We start from the raw sequence: 24930 nt of genomic DNA, 5'->3' as shown, positions 1-24930 counted from the left end.
ACATTGACCTCTTCTATGTTTATCAGATTGATTTAACGAACGATCTTCGACGGGAGGCTCGTAGGAACGTTGCCTCGAAAAGGTTCGCGCGATAGGTGTACAGCACGGGTCCCTCCTTTTATTTATACGCCCACGCAGCGTAATTGTCGTTGGCGGCGCTCTCGTAACGAAGACGCCGACTTCCGGTCGCGGGTATTTACCGTTCGTCGAGTTCACGGCGTTCTTTCTCGCCCTGAAAATGCCCCCCTCCCCCCATTCTACTTTCAAGAACTCTTTTGGCAATTAATGAGAACGTTTACGTTAATTCAACCATCGTCTCCGCTCGAGAATATTACATGTCTCATAATTTTTACGAAAATCTAGGAATTTTAGCCCTCAAACGGCGTACAGTGGGCCCATTTTCAATCGAATATAAATGTTATTACTCCTCATGCCAATGTAATGTTTCTAATTGAATTTCATAAGCTCACTGTAAAATTGGTTAAAAATAAAAAATTCAGGGCTTTAAATACGTCATAGAATATACAATTATCTATTTATCTTGAGATTTATGTAATTCTAATATGGATCCAATTGGACTCAGAGTTCGCTAAAGAGGATTAAGTTTTCTTTGAAATATTCGCAAGTTTTTCAATCGCGTCGATATTTTCGATACATCGAATATCGATCGTAGTTTGTTGCGGAGTTGTCGACGACGACGACGACGACGACGACGACGACGACGACGACGAAACTGCATAGTCCGAGCCGCGCGCCATTTGCGTGGGTGACCTCAGATTACGTCACATCCGTCCCTTGCTGCATTATCAGACTGCCCACAGCCTTGTCACGCTGTTGAGATAATGGATCCATTCGCATGGATCACGATCTAGGATTGGACGTGCCCGGGACACTGGAAATAAATGCGTGCATAATGATACCGGCCGTATTATTTCATCGACGAGTCATACTAGGGAACGAAACGAGTTGTTCCTGGTCCACCTGCCATGCGACCCAATGAATCCCCCGGGAAATCGAAAATGGGGTTCCCGCGCGATCCCCCTCCAACATCGTCTCGAAGGTTGCAACAATTATCCAGATTTCTTAACGATTTTCCACTCCAGTTTCTCCGAGAATGCAAGCTGCAATTAATATTATGAATTTTCTTTGTGTTCTTTACTTACGTAAATTGGACCGGTTTAACAGGAAAAAAACAAAAACAAATAGGGTGTAGAAAATGAGTAACACGAGAAATACGTACGAAAACAGGTGTCGGAGAAAGAGATACAGTATCAAAATATAATATCGTGAGATATCGTATCGTAGATATCATACTTACGATTAGGTTGCAGAGCAATTCGCTTGCATCTCGACCCGTAACCTTGCTTTCTCTACTACTATCTATCACATTTTCATCAATAATAACGTTTAGATGCTTGGAAACATACGATTGCATTTTCATTGAATAACAGTTAGAAGTAACTATAAAGTTTGACGTTTGTTCTACTTTTTTCCGAGTGGTAAAACGTTTTCCACTAATGTTTACACGCGGAACGATCTCCCTGGGTCTCGCGACGACACCATTCCTAAGTCGCGACGGAGCGTTGCTCTAATTTTTCGCGACGCGTACCCGCGACGTTTCGCATCGAGGGAAATCATGGAAATTGCGGTAATTCCCGGTAATCAGTGCCGTAGACGCGGTTGCGCAAATGTTCCTTGGTACGCGCGTTTAATAGCGGATCGCACGCAGCTTCTCCGCGAAATAACGAGCAGACCGAGATTCCGCGTTTCTTGCCTCAGCCGTCGAAAATATATCCCGAACGATTGGACACTGGCCTGGTTACGTCGAGCAACGATCACGATTGATCTTCGCCGCCTTGGCCGACAAAATTACGAATCCAACGATCCACCGGAGATCCTGCAATCCCCGACGAAGTGGAAACAATCTACTTGACGCAATGAAAGTATCACGATGGGCGAATTTTCTAAAATACGTTTGTATTTATTAAATTTGAACTTTATAAACTATCGTATATGTATATATATATATATATATATATGTATATGATACTAACGTAATATATTATATCAAGACACGATAATATAATATATTATAAACTATAGGTATAGTTTTGCCGTTCGAAAAGCCGGGGCAACGCGTGTCAGTATACCCGAAGATCTATCGATCCCTCGGTTCCTACAAACCGGTAAATCGAACTTCATTCGATATATTTGATAGAGCGCATTTTAGAGGGGATTTGGAGTTGAACGTAGATGTAATCCCATACACAGACACCCTCACCCATTGTATCCTTTCAAATGTCGCTTTATTTTTCATTTTATTTGATAATAAATTGTCTACAATTTGTCCTAGGTTAGTTACGTCTTGGAGTTGTTCTCGTGGGGGGAGGGGGGGAGGGGGGGAGGGGGGGAGGAGAGGTTCGAGAGATAAAAAGCATAGGTCGATCAATAAAACGGTGAAAAAATGATGGGATGGGCGTGAACAGCGAGCACTCGCGAATTTGATAAAGAACGAAAAAACGCGTCTCTCTTGTTGTATATCTTATTAGTTTTTTATTTCTCTGGTTTTTCTTTTTTTTTTTCGTGTCGCGCGTACAGGACGAAAAAGGGACGACAAGCGAAAGTAGTGAGGACAGACGGTACAGAAGAACGTTGCTGCGTGTGCGTGTACGTGTGTACGTTTACCTTGTGTACGCGTGTACGTGTGTGTCTGTGAGTGCAATCGAAGCGATTTCACGGACGAACCGTAAGGAAATTAAATCGAATCCGTTTGCGCGCGTGAACGCGTGAACGCGTGCCCCGCGATCGAACGGAGATATATGCTGACGATGATCGATAACTCGAAACGGCACACGATCTCATCAGGCCTGGGACCCTTCGAAATTTTAGTATTTCAATATCAATATACAACGTCGCTCAAATATTTAAGCGTTTCGCAATACAATCTCGAAAAGATCGAGCCCTACGCTGTTTAGACTCGAGCTTTGGAAAATCGATGATACGAGTACTATGTTCTTTGTGTCTTTTAAAATTTATTTCACGATTTCCTTAAAGGTAATGAAACGACTAAACGCACTGGTATTTTATGGATCTCTGATTCGAGAAGTCCCAGGCCCTACTGGCCACGAAACCAAGAAGGATTCACGCGATCGCAACTCTGAATGACGAGCGTTTCAGCGACCGAATCGTCACTGATAAATATCGATCGTTCTGCTCTATCGCGGGCGCGTACGCGCGTGCTCGCGTTGGATCCGCGAACGTTCAGCTACGACGGATGAGAATTTCACTCGCGACTCTGAAAAATACGCTATGCCAGATGGCTTTCAGGTACGTAAAGAGCGAATACCTAAATTAATTTCGTCCACATCCGGCGGGTACGTTCATACTCGCTCGAATTTCTAAATAAATAACGCGACGAAGGTGTAATCGCGAACGCAAAGAATGCCGTGACGATGATTCGAGGTAGACAGAGAAGAATCAGAAACTGGAAGATAAAGAGAAATAGAGAATAGAAAGCGGTGAACTGGGACGAAGTAGAAACGGGGTGGGACGAAGAAGAAGGCTGTCCAGGAACGAAAGGAATAGACGTAAAACGAAGTTATCGATAATGATTGTTGATGACGAACGTTACACGAACGAATTCACGATTCAACCATATTGTTCACTTAACGCGCGATCGCGCGAAACCATTGTCCATTCTCTCCTTCTATATCGGATCCTTCGTCTCGATCTCTATATACACACGTACATTACATATATATATATATACATTACCCCCACTCGTGGCCGTGCACTGTAATGGTGATTCCCTATAAATGAAAAGGAACTCGTTTATGGCGAATTCTTTCCATTTATTTTTACCAAACGTTCTCTGTTACACTGTGTTATACAAAGTAATTTTCTTTAATGTTAACAGGTTTCTGAAGTTTCTACTTTAAAAAAAAGTTGACTCCCAACTAACGTATGAAAACCGAATAAAAACTAAATAGAATAACATTGTATCTAAAAACATCCAGCATAAGTGCACTGTATTAATTTCAAAACCTACTATTGTAAAGTACAGACCCGAAGGGGTTAATCAATTACACGAGTACCAAAAGAGAATAAAAATAATATCGCTGGTCGTTCATCAGGAGCCATTGTTGCTCCTTAATCTTTGAATTACAAGGTAATAAATTACTACCCAACTCTTAGTACTTGTATCACGATCCTCGACAAATTTTTTAATTTATTCATACGCAAACTAATATTTCAATGATCGTAAGAAACGAGTTTCCTCCAATTTACCGCGAATCGCCATTACAGTGCACGAACACGAGTGGGAGTAACTGTATATGTGTGTATACAGAGATTTAGCAAGCAATATGCAGCAAGTCCTCGATTTCACGCTTCCAACTCGCGTTCTTTCGCACACTCTGTACCCGGATATTAACCAAACCCTCTTTGCGAAATGTCCCTGTAAAAATCGCCAGGACAATTTCACGCAGGATTCGTGCATTTCTTTTTACAGGGTCATCGAACTGCTCGAACAACAATGGTACGTACGATAGGATAAAATTCATGCAGTAGGGTGGTGGGTTAAATAAAGTGTTCTCTTCTTTTTACAAAGTATTGTACACGTCCGTTAAACTTTTCGCGATCGTCGAACGCATTCCAACATTCCACTCGATCTCGATCATTCGACTCGCATCGTCGCGAGGACTTGCTGTACACACGCGTGTGTCTCGATAAATCTCTCTTTGCCGTTTCGAGCTTAAACTTCCGGAGTCATTCGTGACGCGCAACAACGCTCCGAACCTCGTCCGCGAATGCATTTTCCTCTCCTCGATCCAGAGATCGTCCACTCTCGGCGCGTCCTCTTGAGATCGTTGTATCTAACTATGATATATCTACACGTTACTTATATGCCTATATCGATTGGTTGGTTTTTTCTCCTCTCTCTCTCTTTCTCTCTCTCACTCTCACTCTCTCTTTCTCTCTCTCTCTCTCTCTCTCTCTCTCTCGTATTCTCGCCTTCGTTCGACGGCGCGAGGGGCCCCGAGGAAAATCGGGAAAAAGATCGAACGAGTTTCCCGATCGTCCTCCCTCGACCATTCTACGTGGTAGCGTTTTGCTCGTCGAGCTCGAGTGAACGGGGAACAGAGGGGTGATTCGATCCGATCGCGGCCGTTCGACGTACAAAAAGATTTATCGATCGTGATCGTCTGTTCCATTGTTACTTTTTTTTTTTTTGTTCTTTTTATGGTTTCTTTTATCGCGGTGATATCGAACGCGTTTCGACGCCGCGAACGTTACCACGCAGATCGTGCACGCTCTGTTACGATCGTGGGCGGGGATCGGGCGAGATCACGGTCGAACGGAAACGCGTACGCAGATCGAGACGATTTCCGAATACACTTTTGGTTCGTAGCGACGATTCGGGAGTCGTCGAAATATCGGTGCTCGTACGCGTGATCTCGCCGATCACGTGATCGTGGGCATTGATCGACGCGCGTGCCTCTAAACACGATTAATTATTATGATACGACCAGCGACGCGATCGATCGCGATATATCGATCGTCGCGCGATCGCTCGCCGGCCCCACGGTGTCTGCCCTCGCAACAATCCCGGGGTGAGTAATTAATTAATTTTAAATGGAATCAATCGTCGCCGCGGTTCGTCGTTCCTCGTTGATTAATACGCTACACGCTACGGTCGTTTACGATTTACAATATCAATTAATTATCAAATTATTAAGTCAATCATTAGAATTACTTTAGAATATTGGTACTCTTTCGCGTCGCCTCCGTTTTTTTATTTATTTTTTTTTTTTTTTTTTTCGTTTTGTTATTTCATTTACTTCTTTCCGTATCGTTGCTCCATCTCTCTCCCTCTCTCTCTTTCTCTCTCTCACCGAGCATAATCGCGAGCATGTCACGCGTTCGTCGTTGGTTCGCGCGGTTTCTGCCCGCGTCTTTCCAACGTCAGTCACACGCGCGCGTGCATTATTCCTCGCTTCGTCTCTCGTTCGCGTCGTTCCGCCTGTCTCTTACGCTCCGAAACTCCCGTTTCTATCGTTCGTCTCAGTCTCTCGCCTCTCACGCACTCACGCAATCTTACACGCATACACACAGTCGCGCGCGCGCATTCGGATGCAGAACGGCAAATTATTGGCACGGCCGACAATCCGATAGATTCGAAATATAAATCAACCCTTGACGTTTCTCTCATCGAAAAATAGACCCTGAAAGGTTAAACACCGTTTTATATTTGGAAAATGGGCCTTGGAATATCCTCGTTCGTATATCTTCTAAAAAAAAAAAAAAAAAGAATATCAAAGCCCCCAGGGCTGGTCTCTATCGAACTGTCACCGGCCCTAATAATTTCGCGATTCACTGTACATTTGTAACGGAAAAATTATGGAGCGTCCGCGTCGTTCGCAACGTTGGTTTTCGTTAACGGTGCGCCGAAGTATAGTTGAATCGTGAGTAGGGCCCTTGCTAATATTTATATAATATAATTATGTATAATACGTACGTATAAATAAGTGTTTGTACTATAAAAAAAAAGAAAGAGAACAAAAAATCATGTGAAACACGCCGAGACGTCGAGGGCGGAAATGGTCGCGCGTCGTCGCGGCCCGAGAGCGTTCGATCGTCCCTCTAGATCCCTTCGGTGAACGCCAGAACAAAAAAATTAGAGCGCAACGGAAGATGAAGAAGCAACTTCCGGGCACCGTTCCCGCGGAACGTCTTGAAAGGTACCAACGATCGTCGGTTTAGGTCGCGTTCGATTCTACGTCGATCGTAAGTTAGCCCGTATATCACCATCGAACGCTCTGCGGACCTCGACCTTCGTACCCTCGACTCCGATGATGATTTAATACAATGCGTTTTGGTGAGAATTAGGTGGGTCTCGAAGAACGCCTTTCGTGTATGCGCGTGTATCGCGGTGTCTTGTACTCGACCGTATGTGCCTTGGCTCTCTTTCGTTCTCTCCGTATTTAGTGTGCGTGTCGTGTCGGTTTACGTGTCCCATGTGTTGCCTGCGCGCGCTCGATTCTCTCATCAATCGCTACGATACGCTTCGAACATCTAGACGCCATTTTCCACGTGGAAAAATTTAGAAAAAGAAGCTTTTTCTCAATAATAATAGAAAATAGAAAATTCAAAACACTGAAAAGTTGCTGGTGACAAAATTGAAACATAATTCGTAGTGCAAAGGGTTAAAACTGTAATTACTGGCGTTTGCAATCCTCCGAGTAAAATTACCGAACGCTTAAACATCGATTACCGATTTCAAACATCGTAAAAAAGAAGCAAAAATCGAGTATCCTCGAATCGAAGAGAAATTTAATATTCGAGGCGCGTAGAAAATGGCGGCGCAGGAGAATCGAGGGGGCGCCGTGCGCGCGTGTAACTCTTTAAATTCTTTCCCCTAAATTGCACGTACCAGGGCCGATCGGCGATGCTCCCGACGCGAGTGCACGTTATCGCGTGTGTTATTCGTGGTTCGAGTAGGTGGGGGGTTAGGACCTCTTGGGCCCGCGATGTCGAAGAGACGTGTCCCCTGTTTCCGTCGTCACGACGGAACGTCGTCGACGCGCGTTTTCGCGTATTGGCGAGTCGAGGCTCGCCGGGCAAAAGAGGCCCGATGGCGCGATGTATATGTACACGGTTATATATGTACACGTAGAAAAGACGGGGCGAGCGGATTCGAGATGTTCACGTGTGGGCGTGCACGCGCGTGGTACGCGAGCCTCGTGGCCGGCCGAGAGCGCGCGTAGATTTTTTTTCAAAGAACATTACATTAGTTTTATTTATTTATTTATTTTTTTTTTTTCACGTTTACGTTGCTTAAGAAAAATTATTGTGCCGATAATATGTTGGGTCGCTAGCGAAACCCTAAACAGGCAGTGCAGTACGAGTGAGTCCTTAAGCAATCTCGAGGCAAGCTTCGGCCTAATATCACGTTTCACGAGTCCGTTTTGCTCATCGATATAATTACTTTTTTTTGTTTATTAGTTTCTCCTGTGTGTGTGTGTGTGTCTATGTGTGTGTGTGAGTGTACGTGTATGCATGTACGTGTGTATACGCGTGTAGTAATTCTTCGATTATCTTACGTGTTTTATTTTTTTGTTGCTTCGCTTTCGCATTCATTTTTTTTTTTTCATCTTTTTTCGTTAATTATCACTTACAGTGTACGATTACGGTTAACCTTACGTGTCGTTTATTTTATTTACTTATTTTTTTTTCATTAATTCATTTCGTTAATGGTATTACGGAGCACGGTACAGTTTCTTTGGAGTATCATGCCGTCGCGTCTTACCGTTTCTGCTCGAATATAGAATTCTCATCGCACTTCTCGTTTCGGAACCCCGTCCACCGACGTCGTATCGAGCGAACTTCCTCCGTTCGTTTACCATCGGTTCTCTCGTTAGTATTTTCCCTCTACTATTCACGAATACGGTATCGCTAAAAGTCGGTGCGCGTCCGCCGTGGCCGAGATTCCTATGGGAACGTCGATTACCCGGAGGAAGTTCGACTCGCCTCGAGTGTCAGCAACGGATCAGACCTCCGACGTTCTTTTCTCGTCCGCTTACAAACGTACAATAGTTCTACCGCGTCGGTGCTCGCGGGATTTATGGTATCCTGAGCCTCTGGCGAGCGTTTTCGTAAAGATGGTTGCCCAGTGGAATTGACTTGAAGTTGCCTACAGTGGAATCGCTCGAGATGATCCTCGTTGTGCTTCAAAACGGTTGGTCTCCGGATTCGATGATCGACGCCCGCTCGGGATCGCTTTCGCGTAGGTAAATTTGCGTCACAGCCGGGGGGTTTCTTGGGTTCTCCTTCGGACTTCTGCGCCTCCCGCTAGCCCACGAAATCTCTTCTCGTCTGCCTCGACGAACGGATATACAACCGTCCGTGTTTCCTCAACTTTCGCTAACCTGAGGTGGACAACGAGCTATGGGGGATCCAAGGATGCCTGTAGAGCCTGGTACCAGGTTCCAGGTGCCGTCAACAGGCACTTTCCAGGTGAGCGCTCTGCCGCCTCCTCGCCTGTCGTTGCCGGAACTGATGGAACTCCGCCTTCATCGCCTGCACCCTGGCCTCGATGTTGTCCCTGGTGTACCTGGTGGGCTGATGGTGTACCGTGTGCACCTGGTGTATGTGGGGCACGTGGATGGTGTGGATCTGGTGTACGGGTGGCCTCTCCTCTCTGGTGGGGGTGGAGGCGGAGGTGGGCGTCGGGGTGCAGGACACGGGATCGAACTCGTAGTGGCCGTCGACGCTGCCCGCGTCCACGGTCGTCTGAATGTGCGTGTGCCCTACCTTGGCCTGGTCCTGCAGCTCCAGCCATCTGCCCACCAGAGGCGGGGGCGGTGGCCTGTACGGAGGCGGTCGCCACTCGGCCACCGTGCTGCCGCTCCTCGAACTCTGGTTCTGCTGCGAGGTGTTCTTGCTGCCGAAACCGGAGCTGCTGGATCTGCTCTCGGGCGAGGTCTCGAGGTCGGGCGAAGCGGCCAGCTCCGGCGCGGATCTCGCGTGCCTGGCGTGCCGGGGGGGCAGCCTCGCCCTCGGCCTACCCGCGGGCTGAGGCGGCGAGGACGTGGCCAGCGGCTGCACGGGCACGAACCTCCTGGACTCCGCGTGGATGGCCTTCAGCGAGGGCAGTTCCTGGCTGTATCGCTGGTGCATGGTGCGCAGCTGAAGGTAATCGGGCGGCGTCGGGAAGGAACGTTCGCCAGACGACGGCTGCCTCACGGAGCTGAGATCGCTGAAGTAAAGGGGCGTCCATGGCACCTGGGGACCCGTAGGCGAGCTGGCCAGGAACCTGGGCGAGGATATCGTGCAGATGGCCGGCGCGATCCTCGCCAGCGAGTTCACCGTCGCCAGATGATGGATCGAGGGTAGACCGCCGTTGATGGACACGCCGCTACCGTCGGACCTGAGGCTCAGCTGGCTGGTGCCGACCAGCGGCCGCCGCCAGGAGGACTTGAGACGCTGCTTGGGTAGAAAACCGCCGTCGTCGCTGCTGGACGCGTCCAGGATGCTGTTGTTCGCCGAGCTGACCACCGAGTCCGCCACGACGAAACGGCCGTCGGCCGCGCGCGAGATCTTACCCAGCGGCCGACCGCGACACGAGTCCGGCGTGTCCGGGGTCAGGATCTCCCGCAGGAGATTTAGACCTGGTACTCGGCTTTTTCTAGGTCTACGGGTAGGACAGAACGGGCGTTAGAGAGATCGAAGCGGTGGCGGGTTCAGCCAGCGGCGGCCGCACGGTCATCGTCGAAGGAGAAAACCTTTTACGCGTCGTTCAAACTTTCGAAATATTGGCGAGCCTTGATCTATACGATGGAAGAGACACTGGGGGATGTTTCTTAGGAAGATTACAAATGATGCGTCTGATTTACCGAGAATAAAATTAATTTCAATAGAGAATGACCGTGTGCAATTATTATGATTCACGTTTTATTGGCTGCTGCTGGTTGTGAGACATCGGCTTCATGGATTACATTTACCGATAATGAGAGTGGATTGACAAGAATTGAGTATAAATGGGGTGGTAAGTAAATACAGTCACTCGGTTCTTTTAATTCCACGCGCGCTTGGTATAACAAATCGTAGGGGGGCACGCGCATGAATTGAGCGGGTCAATCAAAGCGTTACGAGTCGGAATAAAATTTTTTAAATAGAAAAACTACCTTCAGAATAGGTTCATATTAATCTAAAATTATAGACGTGTATGTCAGCATTCCTGAGGTTTTTTAATTCATTCAATTCCTGAATTCTTTGCATCTCTTCCATCGACTATACTTCCGCAATGGCTGGAAACTTTCTGCAGACAAAATCAAATAGTTTGAATAAGAAATTCTCGTTATTTTTACGCATTTCCCTTCGAGAAAGAAATGTTCCTCCTCCGATGTTGATCGTCGACCGTACACAGCGAGAACGTGCAACAACAACGTCGTAAAAAACACGCAACGTTAACACGAACAAAAACAAGGAGCTAGTAAAAACAAAACAACGAAAGGCAGACGTACAAGTGTAACGTACAAGATAATAATCTTTTTTAAGAATCATTTACGTGTACGTATATAAATAACGAATAACGGATGCAGGCAGGGAAGGCATGCGCATGCGCATTCCGGTGCACGAGTGGTCGGGCGTGACGTGGGTTGTGGGTGGGTGGGCGTTGCCAGTGACTGGAATTTTCTGTCATATATTCTTTTTTTTTTTAATTTTTTTTTTTATCTTGTTCTGATTTAAATTAAATTCTTTTTTGTCAGATATTTTTCGCCCAATGTATAATTTTTTTTTTTATTTAAAGTGATAGCAATCGTGGATTTAGGTGCTCCGAAACTCGTCACCTTTTCTCCTCCTTCGGGTCCGGCAGCAAGGAAAGATGGGGGAGAGAGAATGTTGTAACACAACGATTACATTCACAAAAAACAATATCGTGGCGATAATGATAAGAAATATAACGCTAAATAACCGAACGTTACTTCTAGGCGGTGGTGGTTTAGGGAGCAAATAGATAACACGTGTATACCAACGGAGTGTGTCTCGTGTTTCCGGTTCCACGAAGGCCGAGACTCTCCATTCGTCGATCGCGAGCAAACCCGTTCGCAACGGAATATACTCAAAGAAGTCGAAACAAAACCATAAATCACGGATGAGTGACGGATGATCAGGGTTGGGCATCGATCGACCAAAATTTTGTCAGAATTAGTCGGAAATCTATCGATCGTCAAACGGAAATCGTCAAGAATTTCCTCTGCACGCGTTCGCGAAATTAAATATACATTTGAAAAGTTATTTCGAAGCCAAGTAATACCATTAAATTATAAAACAATTAGCTTGGGATACTCTTATTCTTTCATATTTATTCGGGGAACAAAGAATGTTAAGATCGAGTTAACAATTATTTTAATCGCGACGTTTGCCCAACGCTGTTGATGAAGATATTCGAGAAAAACGAAAAACGAAAGAAATCGGGGGATGCGCCCGGTCGGATAATAATCAAAGAACGAGAATTCGATGCAACGATACAAATATTGTCGGTAAATGGCGGACGTGGAGGTCGTGGGTGTTGGTGGGAGGGATTTATAAGCACAGACAATAATGTATATCGTAGGGATCGAGGATCGAACAAATTGTACAACGACGAACGTCGTGTAAAAACGATCAACAATGAATATTACAATGAATAATCGTGTCTGGGATGCAGTTCGGGGTAGAGCCGCATCGACAGCGGCTTACCTATTGTTCATGTCCGAGTGTTCGAGTGTGAACGCGTCGATTTTACGGCTCGTCTAAAATCGATAGACTGGAAACAGTAAAAAGGATACAAGAAGTATTTTTTTCGATTAAAAATTTCGATCGATTTGTCAAGCGTCCCGATTGCTATCGCAACGATAGCGCGATTGCGTTTATCTTATTGGTCATGCTCAGTCAATGTGTGACATGCTACGTGAGAGAAAATGGTTTCAATAAGCGAACGAAGGCCTCCCGTTCAGATCGGTACGTTTGTCGTGATCGAGATCGCAACGTGAAGAGAAAAAAAGGGTTAAAGGTGAGAGTAAACAGCGGGGGGCCGATACCGGTAGAACATCTCGAATACGTCGATATTGTTTCGACGTTACTTTAAATCTTCTCAGCTGCCAGGATCGGCCCAAAGTGTTCATCTAAAGAAACGAAGCAAGCTATCGATCCTTCGTTAAGAAATAATTCGGTACGGTGCATCTACTATAGAGAAATTTTGCGCGAGATCCATGGAACACTTTAATATACGAGCAAAAGAGATCCAAGCGACCTCGATGGTCCTCCGAAAACAATTCGTGCGAGTCAGGAACGTGCAAAATCTATGTAAAATGTTTCTATAACAAATATAACGAATCATTCTTTTCACACTGTCGTCGATAATACGGAACAGAGTTTCGTTGATATAAATTTAAGAGCACGTTGAAGCCACGGAGTCGCTTGGACGTCGAGTATCGTCTATCGATCGAGCGAGTGGCACAACGAGAGACGATGGGAAACTGCTAAAAGTGGAGAAAAGTCGAGCGAAGATGAGGTGACGACGGTGAACGTTGGTGAGCAGTGGGCGAACGAAAAAAAACAGAAAAGGGGTAAGGGTGAGTGACAGAGAACGAGTGTGAAAACGGGTGAAAAGAAGGGCGAGTGACAGTATGCGCAGAGCGTAATGCGACTGGCAGATAAGACAGAACGTAAATAAAAAGAGAAATGAAAGAAACTGTGAGCGAACAAGTCCAACTATGGATACGATTACGATGGGTCGAGGCGAGATCGAGAGAATGAGCGACTCGAGCGCGACGGACGGTCGATCATCGAAACGATCCGCGCGTCGATTGAAAAAAACAGGAACATTTTTAAACCGTATGCATCTACCGTCTTGCCTCGAGTGTCTCTTATCTATGTACTCCCTAATTCCGCCGAACGAAGGTATTAGGGTACTGACTGGATGTTACTAGTGTGACTCCTAGCTGTATATGCCTGTACTGCCGATCTCATCTACAGTCATGACAATCATCCTAAGTAGTAGATAGTAGTAGATGGTAGTGGTAGATTAGTAGGTCCTAGCAGGTAACATGGCAGAGCTGTAGTCTCGCACAGTAGGTAGTAGTAGTAATAGTAGCAGTAGTAGTAGTAGTAGCGGTGGTAGTACAGTAGGTAAAAGTAGTAGTAGTAATACTGGTAAAACGGAACAAGTCCCCAGCGGCAAGTGGCGTTTTATTTGCTCGTTCGATCGATCAACGACAGTGCCGGACGACAGTGTCGATCGGGCGTCTCGTTTGACCGATCGACGGTTCATATATCGTTCGGCGTTTAGGTCTTTCGGACACACACAAAAACACATACATGGTATACCCGTCGTCGGCGAGATCTTTATATTTCGTGGTCTCGGGAGCAACCGTTGTCTCGGGTACGTAGTAGTAGGTAGTGGTAGCAGTAGTAGTAGTAGTAGTGATGGTAGTAGCAGTAATAGTAGTAGCAGTACTTGGTTTTTTTTTTTTATTATTATTTTTCAGTGTGGCTAGCGGAGGTTAGGCTTACTGTTCCGCCTCTCTATGATAAACACGCTCTCGTAATCTCGATTATCGTGGTGGAGCGCGTGATGGTCACGATCACGGTTCGGGGGGGCCTGCTCGTGGACCGGCTCCGAGGTGGCAGTGGCGGGGGTGGTTACTTGCGTAGGAAGTGGTGGTTGATGAAGAGGTTGTGGTGGTGGTGGTGGTAGTTGCGGATTCAACGGGCTGCAACGGGTCAGCGTCGAGACTGACTCGCCGCACGCGTTTAGATTTGTCGACCTACAGAAAACACAGAGAGAGAGGAGGACAAGAGACGCCCACGTTTTTCTTTTTTCTTTTCTTTCATTTCTAAGCTTCTTCTTCCATATTTCTCTATTTTATCCTTTATCGCTTTCGTCGTGGTTCCTCTCGTTTTTATCGCGGGGGAAACGGAGGGGATGAGAGGCGGATGGAGAGAAAGAAGTCTTTGCGTTCGCTTCGTGCCTCATGCAGGATTCTTTTTCTCCCAAAGACCGCTGTTCGAGATCTCTTTCTCTCCGGATGCATCTCTCGGTCCCCGTTCCGAGAATCTCTCTATCTCGCGTTTGGCTCTCTTCTGATCCTTGCTCTGACCGCGATCCTCGAAACGTCGATCGTCGAGGACTCGAAACCAGGACCGGTGTTCGCAGTCCGCGCACGATTCTCCCTCGGAATTGCCTCCGTTCGAGCGATACGATGCACTTTCACGATCCTCTGATCCCCGTACGAGGAAATGTGTTCCACGGTTCGTGCACGCGGCAGGAGAAACCGTGCGCGACGACCACGAATCCGGACCCGCCGGTGAAAAAGAATCTTGGCAGTGGCTGAACCGTCCAGCCCGTTCTGGATATATACGTGTAGGTATAAACGTGCATTATCGGCTCGTTTCGTGAAAACCCTCGGGATATAAGCGCGACAGCATTCGTATTTGCGCGAGGGTGTACGGCCAGAGATGGACCAAACATCTTCACACAATTTATATTCGTACCGTTTCCTTTTATAATTTTATTCGAGCTTGTTTTGTTACCCATCTTTGGCTGTACAACGAAAAAATAGGGCTAGTCGCGAGGGTGGCGATTCTGTTCTTATTTCCACGGACAATAAAACTTCTATTGATCAAGCAACGAATTTTCGATTCGTGAGGGCGAGTTATCGGGATCGATCACGAGATTTTTACCAACCGAGAACATTTATTTTTCATTGTGAATTTCATTGAAATTGAAACTGTTTTCTTTTGTACGAATTTCATCTAAATTCTTTCGACGAAATCTAACATTCCATAACTGTTCTTTAATTAGTTGAAAATGCAGTCAGCCTAGGGTACGTGCTCGAGAATTCTTGACATTTTTCAGCGAATTCCGTTCCTGTTCCTCGGGGAAAACAATTTTTAAGTAGTTGAAGATTCCTCTTAAATACTTCGGAATTCTGTACCAGCTCGAGAATATGGGAAAATACTGCGTACCAAATACTACCTTGTTTTTAATGATGTCAATTCTAGTAAAATAAAATATTAAATAAATAACCCGTATTGGAAAACGATATTGTTTCGTTCTAAAAATTGTCGAGATTCGCGAGAAAACACGATCGCTCTGCGATTTTTGTTTACAACAGTTCTGCATTAAACAGTTTGCGAGTAATTTAAGGTGATCAAGCTAAATGACTCGCCCTCGATTGGAGAAGAGTAATGGCAACATTTGTTCGCGAAATTGTATCCTGTTATCGATTCGAATTAAGTGGGTTTTCTCGTATTTAGACTGGATAAAAGCTCGATTTTTTTTACCTCTGTTTCGAGTTTGAAGTTGCAACAGTACATTTTCAAAATAGCAGAGTAAACACCCACTATTACCCTAAACTAAAAATTCTAATAGAAAAATAATCTACAAGCTTGCAGTGAAATTATTTTCTTCGGAGTGCCTTCGTTTCAACTCGCCAATTATCAGAGTAAGTAACACGAAAAAATTCAGGCAACGTCTCCAAAAGTATATTAATCAGCATACAAAATTCCCAAAATTTCCTTCGAGAAACCCGCTTAATTTCGATTAATCGCGGGCTAATCGACGATTTATTTGCGGGCCGGAAGCGCTCGAACCGCTTGCAAATGCACACATCCCGTGCGCCGTTGGCCTAATATCGTCGACGTAAATATGAAACGAGCATTAATTACGTTAATGCAAACATTTATGGCCGTAGGGGGCGTCTGGCGAGCGCTCGCGTCGTCGAAATAATATCGCGAGAATCGCGAGCCCTTCCAGTTCGACTTCAAAACGATCAAAGCGATCGTGGAGACTTATCCTGGGAAGGGGAGGAACACCCTCGCGATAAGCCCGATAGGAAAACTCGTGGATGAATCGACGTGTCGGCGATCTCGAGCGTAATGTTCGATAAAATAACACATAAACGAAGGAAACGTGGTGGGAGAGTAGAAACGGCGTCGGTGAAAATGAAGGACGGTGATTGAATTATTCGCGAAAAATGTTCCCCGGTTGGTCGGCGGCGGGTGAACGAACGAAAACAAAAACAGGGGTGGAAAGAGAGGGGGGAGGGGGGACGGTATGGCGTTGGTGTGGGCGAAAACAAAGAGAGGGGTAGTGAAACGGGCGTCGAACGACAAACGAAATGGCTCGTCGCGGGAAACAAAGGCGACATACGATCCAGAATAGGCATCACTGCAGTCGTATTGTGGACTTTTGGATGCCACGATGGAAAATCATAATAGTCGGCTGAGTACACCCGCTACTACACGTGCAGTCCGCTTGGCGTGATTTCAAAAGCTGAACACCTCGGTGTTATCGAGGGCCGATTTTTCTCTTTCTTTTTCTTTTCTGGTTTTTTTTTTTATTTTTTTTTTTTTTTTTTATTATACGTACGGTTCGTCGGGAAATGCGATGACGTCGGCGAGCGTGCTCTCTCACGACCGTTTTCTCTGTCTCGACTAGCTTTTCATTTCTGCCGTTATCGTTCGGTTAACTCTGTTCTCTCTGTTTTTCTGTTCCGCTTCTGTCAACGGACGATGCACGCCAACGCGAGGCTCGAGCGGGACGCGATCGGTCTGGTCATGGGGGAAATCGACTTCTATCGCGGAATCGATTCATCCCTGAAAGGAGCTGGCCGGTCCTAAAAGTTCTCGAAAGGAAGGCTTTAAAATTTAGACGCCAGCTCCTTCAGAATTACATCATCACTCGATAAGGGCTAGAATTCACAGTTGTTCGGCTCCAGAATCGAGTATTATTGTTCTCACGGAAGAAATACTCCTGATATAAATTGGACTAATATAGTACCATTGCAAACACGAACGAGTCGCCTGACTTATGGTGGTACTCGACTTAATAGTTGCGTATTAGGAACGAGCTGGTGTGTATTCGAGTCTTAACAAATCTAACCATACGTATAATATATGTATAATGAAAAGTAGCGATAATGCATGAGTACAAAATTTATGAGTTTATGGATCTGTATATTTTGTGCGGACTTGTATGAACTTTTCAACAGATTTGCAACGCATTTATCAATTCACGACCAATCGAAATCGAACAAAGGATGAGCATACAGTGAAATCGAGTGCAACGATCGCATTTGTCGTGAATGCAGGACGCTTTTTTAACAAGAACGACGCTGCTTGCGTAAACGGGTCCGTGGACCAAAATGGCGGTGTTCACCGTGGATACGTTCTTCGTCCGCGGGCGGCGCCAGCGTCTTGTAACGTTCGACAAACGCATTCTTACGAGAGAACAATAACACTGTGCAGCATCGCGGACCAGGCCGAGCGCGAGATGATCGCTCGAATAACAAGTGCACGCGCAAAGACGGACGCGAACGAGCTTGTCAGGGTTCATCGTTTTGCTTCACACGACCATCGAAACGTAATCGTTCTCCAACCTCGTCCAAAATACCTCTGCTGCTGCGGTTTAGTCTGCCGTTTTAGCGATCGCTACCGCGACACAGAACAATCTACGCGTTTTGCTCGCGTTGTGTCATGTATGGCGCAAGATCAAAAGAGATCTTCCCTCGTTTCGATTATTTCTTTTCTCGTACGCGTGTTCTCTTCGCTTCGTTCGTCCTTTATGGCGACTACTTTTCTCGATCAAAGGGAAGTGACCGCTGTTCCGTAAAAAAAACTGAACAGAGACGGACGGAGAGAACCACGGGATTCTCTCCCACGTCTCTCTGTCTCTTGAAGATACGTCGTCGGACCGCGATATCGTTCGTTCTACAACCGTTTAAGTTCGAGAAAGAAAGAATTATCGCCACGAACGCAATAGATCTTTCTTTCTCCGCCACCAGCGATCTCCAAAGTTGGAGAGAACGATTTTAAAAAAGGGAAATTTCTGCCTCAACGAGGAGTAGCTTCAAGCGTTGCTAATAGAAACGATATCTTCGATGGTCGAGACATTTTGGAGAACGCTGGCCCATACTTACACGTTTCTCTTGACGTTTCTCGTTTCCTTGGTCATCGAACGAACGATACCCGCGACTATCACCGTGACAATATGAATATGTATAAATAGCTCGAATATTTTGTCAGCTATCGATTACTCGTGAGAGGTTTCGTAAATGCTTGCGGTGCTTCGGTCGCCTAATGCTCGTAAGAGGGGGTGGAGTGGACTTAATTGCTAGCTCTGGCTAAACCTAAGTGATGTACTTGTATCTCTTCGAGGTCGCATCTGCCCCTGATATGTGTCTACAGCGATTCGCATCATCGTCGGAACGTAACTGGGATATTTGTCAAAATTCTCGCGAGCAGAGAAGTTATTAATTAATTAGAAGCGCAGGTGCGACCTCCTCGGTCTACGTCCTCGATTTAGTATTAATCTTTGAGTGATCCCCGTTAGGGGGATCAAAAAAATTAGGCGATTTGGAACCTGTATGGGGTATGTGGGAGATCCCGATATTGACACTCACTTTTTCAAAGGCACTGTTCCCTGGGGCCCCTGCCCTGCGCCGTTCCTGGCTTCGGTGACCCGGCAGGCCACCATACTATACGCTGAAAGCAGTTCTACAATGTTACAAAATTATGTTAACTGGTTGTCTGATCTCGTTCACTGGTGCTCGCTCAGCAACTGCGTTGTCGGGGCGTCGTCGCCTTCCCGAGCCACTTTCCAAGACAAACCCGGTGCCCCGTTCTATATAATTTCGATCACTATCGGCACGTGTCTTGGAGAAGGAACGACGAAGGAAGACGACGCGACCGAGAGCCCAGGTGCAGGCCAGACTCGAAGAAACAACGACGAAGAGTTCCGTCTCGATGTCCTCTGCAGCTCCCTACCTTTCTCCTGTTTTCGTCTCTTCCGCTTATTGCAAATCTTCACCGCGCATATGCTGAGGATGATGGCGACGATAAAGAAGAGTATACCACCGACGACGCCCGCGGTGATCGCCTTGTGCTTCACGCGAGCCGGCACCGGGAATTTCACCAGCTCGCTGGCGCCGTAATTTGTCGCCGAATTCGCGAACACTTGGAAATAGTAGGTCCTACCACCGACCAGATTCTTCACTATATTCGTCGGTGATCCAACATGAAACAGAGAATCGTGAAACGGTCGCTACGTTTAACCTTCCGTGCTCCCTACTATCCTATCAAAGGGGACAGCCGAGTGCAAAGGGCTGATGTATGCAATGAATTGATCAATAAAACCGAAATTGATAGAGTATTGAGTTTAATTCCTTCGTTCGGTGGTCTGAACCTACCCAAATAGCTGGTTTCGTCGGGTCGGATTTGTCCCTTGTTGAGCGTTTTCCAGGGTCCGTCCGTTTTGTATTTGATGGTGTAGAATTTAATGAGGTGCTCGAACTTCAATGGTGCTTGCCAGGTCAATAAGAAACCGTTGCTGATCTCCGTCACCGTGAGGTTCCTGGGCGGACCTGGCTTCGGTCCTGGCGATTTAAATCACGTTAGTGTCGAGAAAAACGAAACATCCATCGAGATAGACTTCATTTCTTGTTAGAATTTTTCTCACAAGCCACCCCCAACCAGAGAAGAAATTAATTTAAAGCTCGAACAGAATATTCGTTCCCTCAAAAATTGACTGCGTTTCGTTATTTGCAACAAGTCCAATTATTTCTACGACCAGTTCAAAGTTAGTATCAGGGCAGACTCTACGGTAATCGAGGGTGGCGGAAGAAGAGAAGGGTTATGGAGTCTCGACTTCCCTACGTTCGAATCGTAAAATTATACCACTTTTGAAGCGACAGCTACTTTTCTTAACGACCACTTCGACCCAGCGTTTGCCTAAGCGACGCACGTTCCAGCGCGCGATTCTACGGTTACGGGGCGAAATACCGCCGCTTGGAATTGGGATTACGGGCGCTTAATAAGCCTAACGAATGTATGCCGGAAGTAATTAAGTCGTAACATAATATATGCCAGCCGGTGACGAAAGATGCTGACCTCACGCGTCTCCGATTCCAAGACGTTGCGTCAATATCGTTACACGGTCGTCTCTCGTCGCGTTGTGGGATTAGATTATGGCGAACCGTGATTTATTTCACGCCGTTTCGTTTATCGCGTCGTTAAAAAGGTCCCAATCTCTGCTCTTGCTCTCCAAAGAACTAATTTTAATCTACTAAATATTTCTTCAATCCCTCGTGTTTCATTTTAATTGCACCAAAGGATAATTTTAAGTATAAACAGTATACCGAAGTTACACAACAAAGTCCGTTAAGTTATATTAATGATTTTATTCGAAGCGAGCGCGAGACGCAAAAAAAGGATCTTTGTTCGAATTTATTAATTTGATGCACAGCGGTTGGGGGGTTAATTGAGGGCGCGCGAAAAAAGAAAACGAGCAGGAGGGAGGCAGAGAATGGACGAAACGCAACAACCGTCGGACGCGGAGCCGTTGTTCCCCGTCACGATGAAATTCCCCGGGCATTATTCGCGATTATTTGCGAACGTTAAACAATACCCCGGGGCACAATGCGATAAATTGTCACGATGGAAAAACACACCTCGTCGCTCTGATCGATATTTCTGCGATCGTTTACTGCGGTATTTACAATGTCCGTATTTGTCAACCTCATTTCCGCGGACGTGCACGCCGAACTGAATAAATCGTCGACCGCGCACGGTCAAACGACGCACACCGTTTAAAAATAATAATAATACCTCGTTGTTGCGCCAAACACTCTCAGAAAAAAATTAGAATAAAACAACATCCTGTTGGACATTGAAGAATTTCCATTCTCGGTGTTTTGGAAAACCCAAGACGTTAATTCCTGTTAGAAATATAGGGGTTGGAAATATACGCTGAGGGGAGAATTCCTTTCAGCGCGGACGCCATAAAAATATAAATGGGTTCTCGATGGAGGCGGCACGGTGCCTGGGAATAACGCGAATAACCGAAACGCGGTTATTGTATTCGCCGAAAAAGCTTTTTACCGAGGCGAGTGGTCGCAATTAATTCGCGCCGCGGCGAGCGGAAATTTTTGCCCGCCGCGGGCCTGGGCGATGCGCGCTTTTGTCCGCGCCGTAACCGTTCCGCTCGTCGTCGGTTATAATTTCCAGCGGGTCAAAATATCCATAATTGTTCGCTCGCATCGAGGAATATTTAATCGCGGGCCGCGCCATTTTCGGCCCTCCCTAACGAACCGGACGCGGATTCGCTCGACGCGACGCCATTTGCGATCTCGAACCGAGCATTTTCAGCCAAAAACTCTTTTATAACAAAAGTTAGATAGAAGATTCGTTTGTCCTCCCATTATTTTATAAATCGGCGAACTCGGTGATCGTCTCTTTGATCCGTGGATGTCCAATGACCCGAATCTTTAATGGCTAATTCCCGAGACTCGTGGGAGCTTAAACGACGGGAGAAAGGGACGATCAGGACCTTTCCTCTTCCGCGTCACGGTCGCAATATTGCGTTGTTCGAGCGTGGGAGGAACGGAAAGGACATTGAACGCGTAACGGGGTATCCGAAAGAAACCCAACTGCAACGAGAAAGGAATTAACGTAACGCAAGCACGCGAAGAACGGAACAAAGCGCAAGAACAGAAAAGTGGTTGAATATTGAGAGTCGAAGGAAAAAAAAAAAAAAAAGAAAAGTCGATACCTTTCGGACGAGTGATTGGCGGGAACAGTGTGTTGCCAGTGGAATCGGTCGGTAATACGAGAGTGTTATAATCTAAGATGTCTGAAACGAGAGAAAACAAAATGGCAGAGGTGAGAAATCGAGGATGAGGGGGGTGGTTTGGTCGTGTCGTAATAACTGGTCCGGCTCTGGACCGGGAGGAGATGCCTCGCGAATCCGATCCACCGGAATTCTCGTTAAGCTGGCTGTAATCGCGTTACTCGTGGCAGGCTAACGAGTTTCGAGACCGCTGATGCGTGGGCGTCGGCAACGGACGGGGACGGAAAAAGGCAGAGATCGAAGCAAGGGGAAGCAAAGGTCGCTGGAACACGTGTATCCACGCTCGTGTGCGCGAAAGGGCTCGCGGATTATTAGCTCGGAACCTCTGGCCGCCTATTATTTACATGGAAATGGGAAAACGAATGGACCGCGGTCGCGATCTCGCGGAATTACGAATCAACGGGACAGAGATACGTCGCGACAGGGTGGGTCTCCATTAGAGCCGCGTACAGGGTGCGACCGAAGGTAATACGGTCGTTCGAAAATGCGAAATACAAATTTTTTGAAGGAAAATGATTTTGGGGGTAAAGTTTACACTGAATTAAGCATAAATTATTAAATTTTTAGCTCGACCAAGAAGTAACTTTTCCCATAGAAATGATATTTTTACAATTGATGCAGAGAACTCCAAAGGAGACGCAACCATAGAGATTTACGAGGGCGTAAGCGGCGAACGAAAACGCGGTGGAGGTAGATCAGTCTCGTAGCCGGCGTCCGGGGCCGAGGACCGGATAAAAATCTGTACAGACGGCGGAGAAAATCGTGGCAGCGTGTGTACAAATGGAAGGCAATGAACCGGCGGATTCGAGGGAAGGAAATAAAAGCGGAAACAGAATGAACGGCTCGATGGGTTTTCCGATACGATAAGTCGCGACGGAAGTCTTCGTTCCCTTTCTCTTCTCTGGCCCTCTTCCTCTCCCTGTCCGGGTCCCTCTTTTTACCCTCCCCCGTTCTTCGCTCTGTTTCGACCCGGTTCGACTCGTGAAAGGCAGAGCCCTCTCCCACGTAACTTTGAATTTCTCGCGCAGAATCGGTATTTTCCCGTGAGCCTCGAGAGGAGAGGAGAGACGAGGAGGGCATCTTCAGCGCGAGGCGTCTTTACGGAATCGTTCAACCGAGATTCTTTGTCAGCGAAGCGAGCCCCGCTTTTAAGGAGGAACCCTCACGGTCCCCGGACGGTTTTATGGTCGATCGCGCTCGAATACCGGGGATCGTCCCTTTGATTTCTGATGCGGCTTTCATCCCGACGTCTGGTTGTTTCGTACGCCTCGTTTCGAACTGTTTCCGCGACGCAGTTGATCGCGACTAATTAATTGGCTACGTCCGCGATCGACGATCTTACCGCTTTGATCCGTGGCTGCAGCTTGACCGGCGCTCGAGGATGGAGTCGCTGAGTGTGTCAGTGCCACGTCTTCGAGGCAGAAGCAGATGGAAACAGAGAAGGAAAGAGTTTTCCACAGAGGGCGATTCGGTTAGTCGGTTAATACGGATCGTGGAACGTTAGTAGCGTTGTGTTAGTAATATTAGCGAGTCTCGAAAAGGTACAGCTTCCGGATAGAAAATCGGTGAATATTAGCACCGCGAACTCGAGCCATTCCACGCCAAATCTTTCCTCAGACATCGCTTTTTTGACGGTTCAAAAAATAACTCGATAGTTCGTTCGTAAATTTTCATTTTTAATATGCATATGCCCAATCGCATTGGCGTGGAATGCTTTTGTAAGTAAATAAAAGAAAAATCCGAATTAATACCATTACTAGAATAAAATTTTGTCCATCTCAGGCCAGAATTAATTCGTAACACGACAAAAATAATTGGCCAACTTCGACGAGAGCTGCCGTTTGAAATCAAACTGGAGTGACTGAATTTTTAAAGCATCGTGTAAAAGTATTAATAAATCTAAATTAATGACTTTTGTCGCGCCAGAAATGAATTCTGGTCCACTGGTAAATTGGTGTGCAAAATGCACGGAAAATTCGTCCTAGATTTTTCGTCGCGGTATGTACACTTATTCTAGCGATACAAAAAAATAGGAAGTTAAGAAGTGGTCGTTACCAAGCGTCCTGATGGTAATGGGTTTGCTCATCATCCCATCGCCCAAGGCATTCTTCCCAATTACTTGGAACTCGTACAGCGTACCTGGCGTCAGTCTGTTGATCGTCACCGTTGTGCTGCCCGAAGGAGTCACTGGAATCGTTTCCCATTCCGACGTTCCCGCTTCCCTGTGCCTGTGTGAAACGGAACGAATTTTTTATTTTCATCGAATTAATCGATACAACGATTCACGGTACATCCAATTTTAATCTGCGAATGCAAACGACTCGTGAACCAGATGGATTTTCACGCAACCATGACTTCTCTTGGTCCGGTTGTTTCGAATAAGCTTCGACATATTCGCAAAGCCTTGTTTGCAATACAAAATTGCATTCTAGCGTAACATTTGCGTCAAATTGGTAATAGAAAATGCAATAAAGTTTGTATGGTACCCCGTTGGACGATCCTGCATACTGATGGTTCATATAAATTATTACCATATCGTGTATTCGTAGTTATAAATATACATGATGGACGGTGGGTATGCAAAATATCAATGAAGTACATTTGTCCTATTAATTACCATTTTAACGACGCAAAGAGGTAGTCCGCTAAAAAATTTCAAAGGACGTTACATCTCTACAACGTGAATATTTCAATATTTCGTTGCATCGAGCGTAGAATTATTAATTCCAAAGCCATTTCACGAAATAAGATCAATA

At 46.2% G+C, this 24930-nt stretch overlaps 1 protein-coding gene across 12 annotated transcripts in view; it reads right to left on the bottom strand.

Moving 5' to 3' along the window:
• Positions 1-5770: 5770 nt before the first annotated feature.
• Positions 5771-24930, bottom strand: part of LOC122402214 (protein turtle-like) — a 234641-nt gene continuing 215481 nt past the window's right edge. For 8 of the 12 annotated variants that reach the window (XM_043404860.1, XM_043405458.1, XM_043405112.1 and 5 more), the window contains 6 exons: positions 24230-24402; positions 22097-22177; positions 19737-19922; positions 19315-19542; positions 18951-19044; positions 5771-10192 (listed from right to left, as the gene is read on the bottom strand). In XM_043404860.1, coding sequence (XP_043260795.1) covers positions 8998-10192; positions 18951-19044; positions 19315-19542; positions 19737-19922; positions 22097-22177; positions 24230-24402 — 1957 coding nt within the window. In that variant the 3' untranslated portion in view covers positions 5771-8997. Of the gene's footprint in view, positions 10193-18950; positions 19045-19314; positions 19543-19736; positions 19923-22096; positions 22178-23516; positions 23586-24229; positions 24403-24930 lie in introns of all 12 variants that reach the window. The other 4 variants (XM_043405285.1, XM_043405199.1, XM_043405699.1 and 1 more) reach the window with 4 other exon arrangements.

Source organism: Colletes gigas, unplaced genomic scaffold (assembly GCF_013123115.1).
Source record: "Colletes gigas isolate AHSC1104 unplaced genomic scaffold, ASM1312311v1 Colletes_gigas_Sc00001, whole genome shotgun sequence".
NCBI lineage: Eukaryota > Metazoa > Arthropoda > Insecta > Hymenoptera > Colletidae > Colletes > Colletes gigas.
This window is presented reverse-complemented; position numbering and strand designations above follow the sequence as displayed.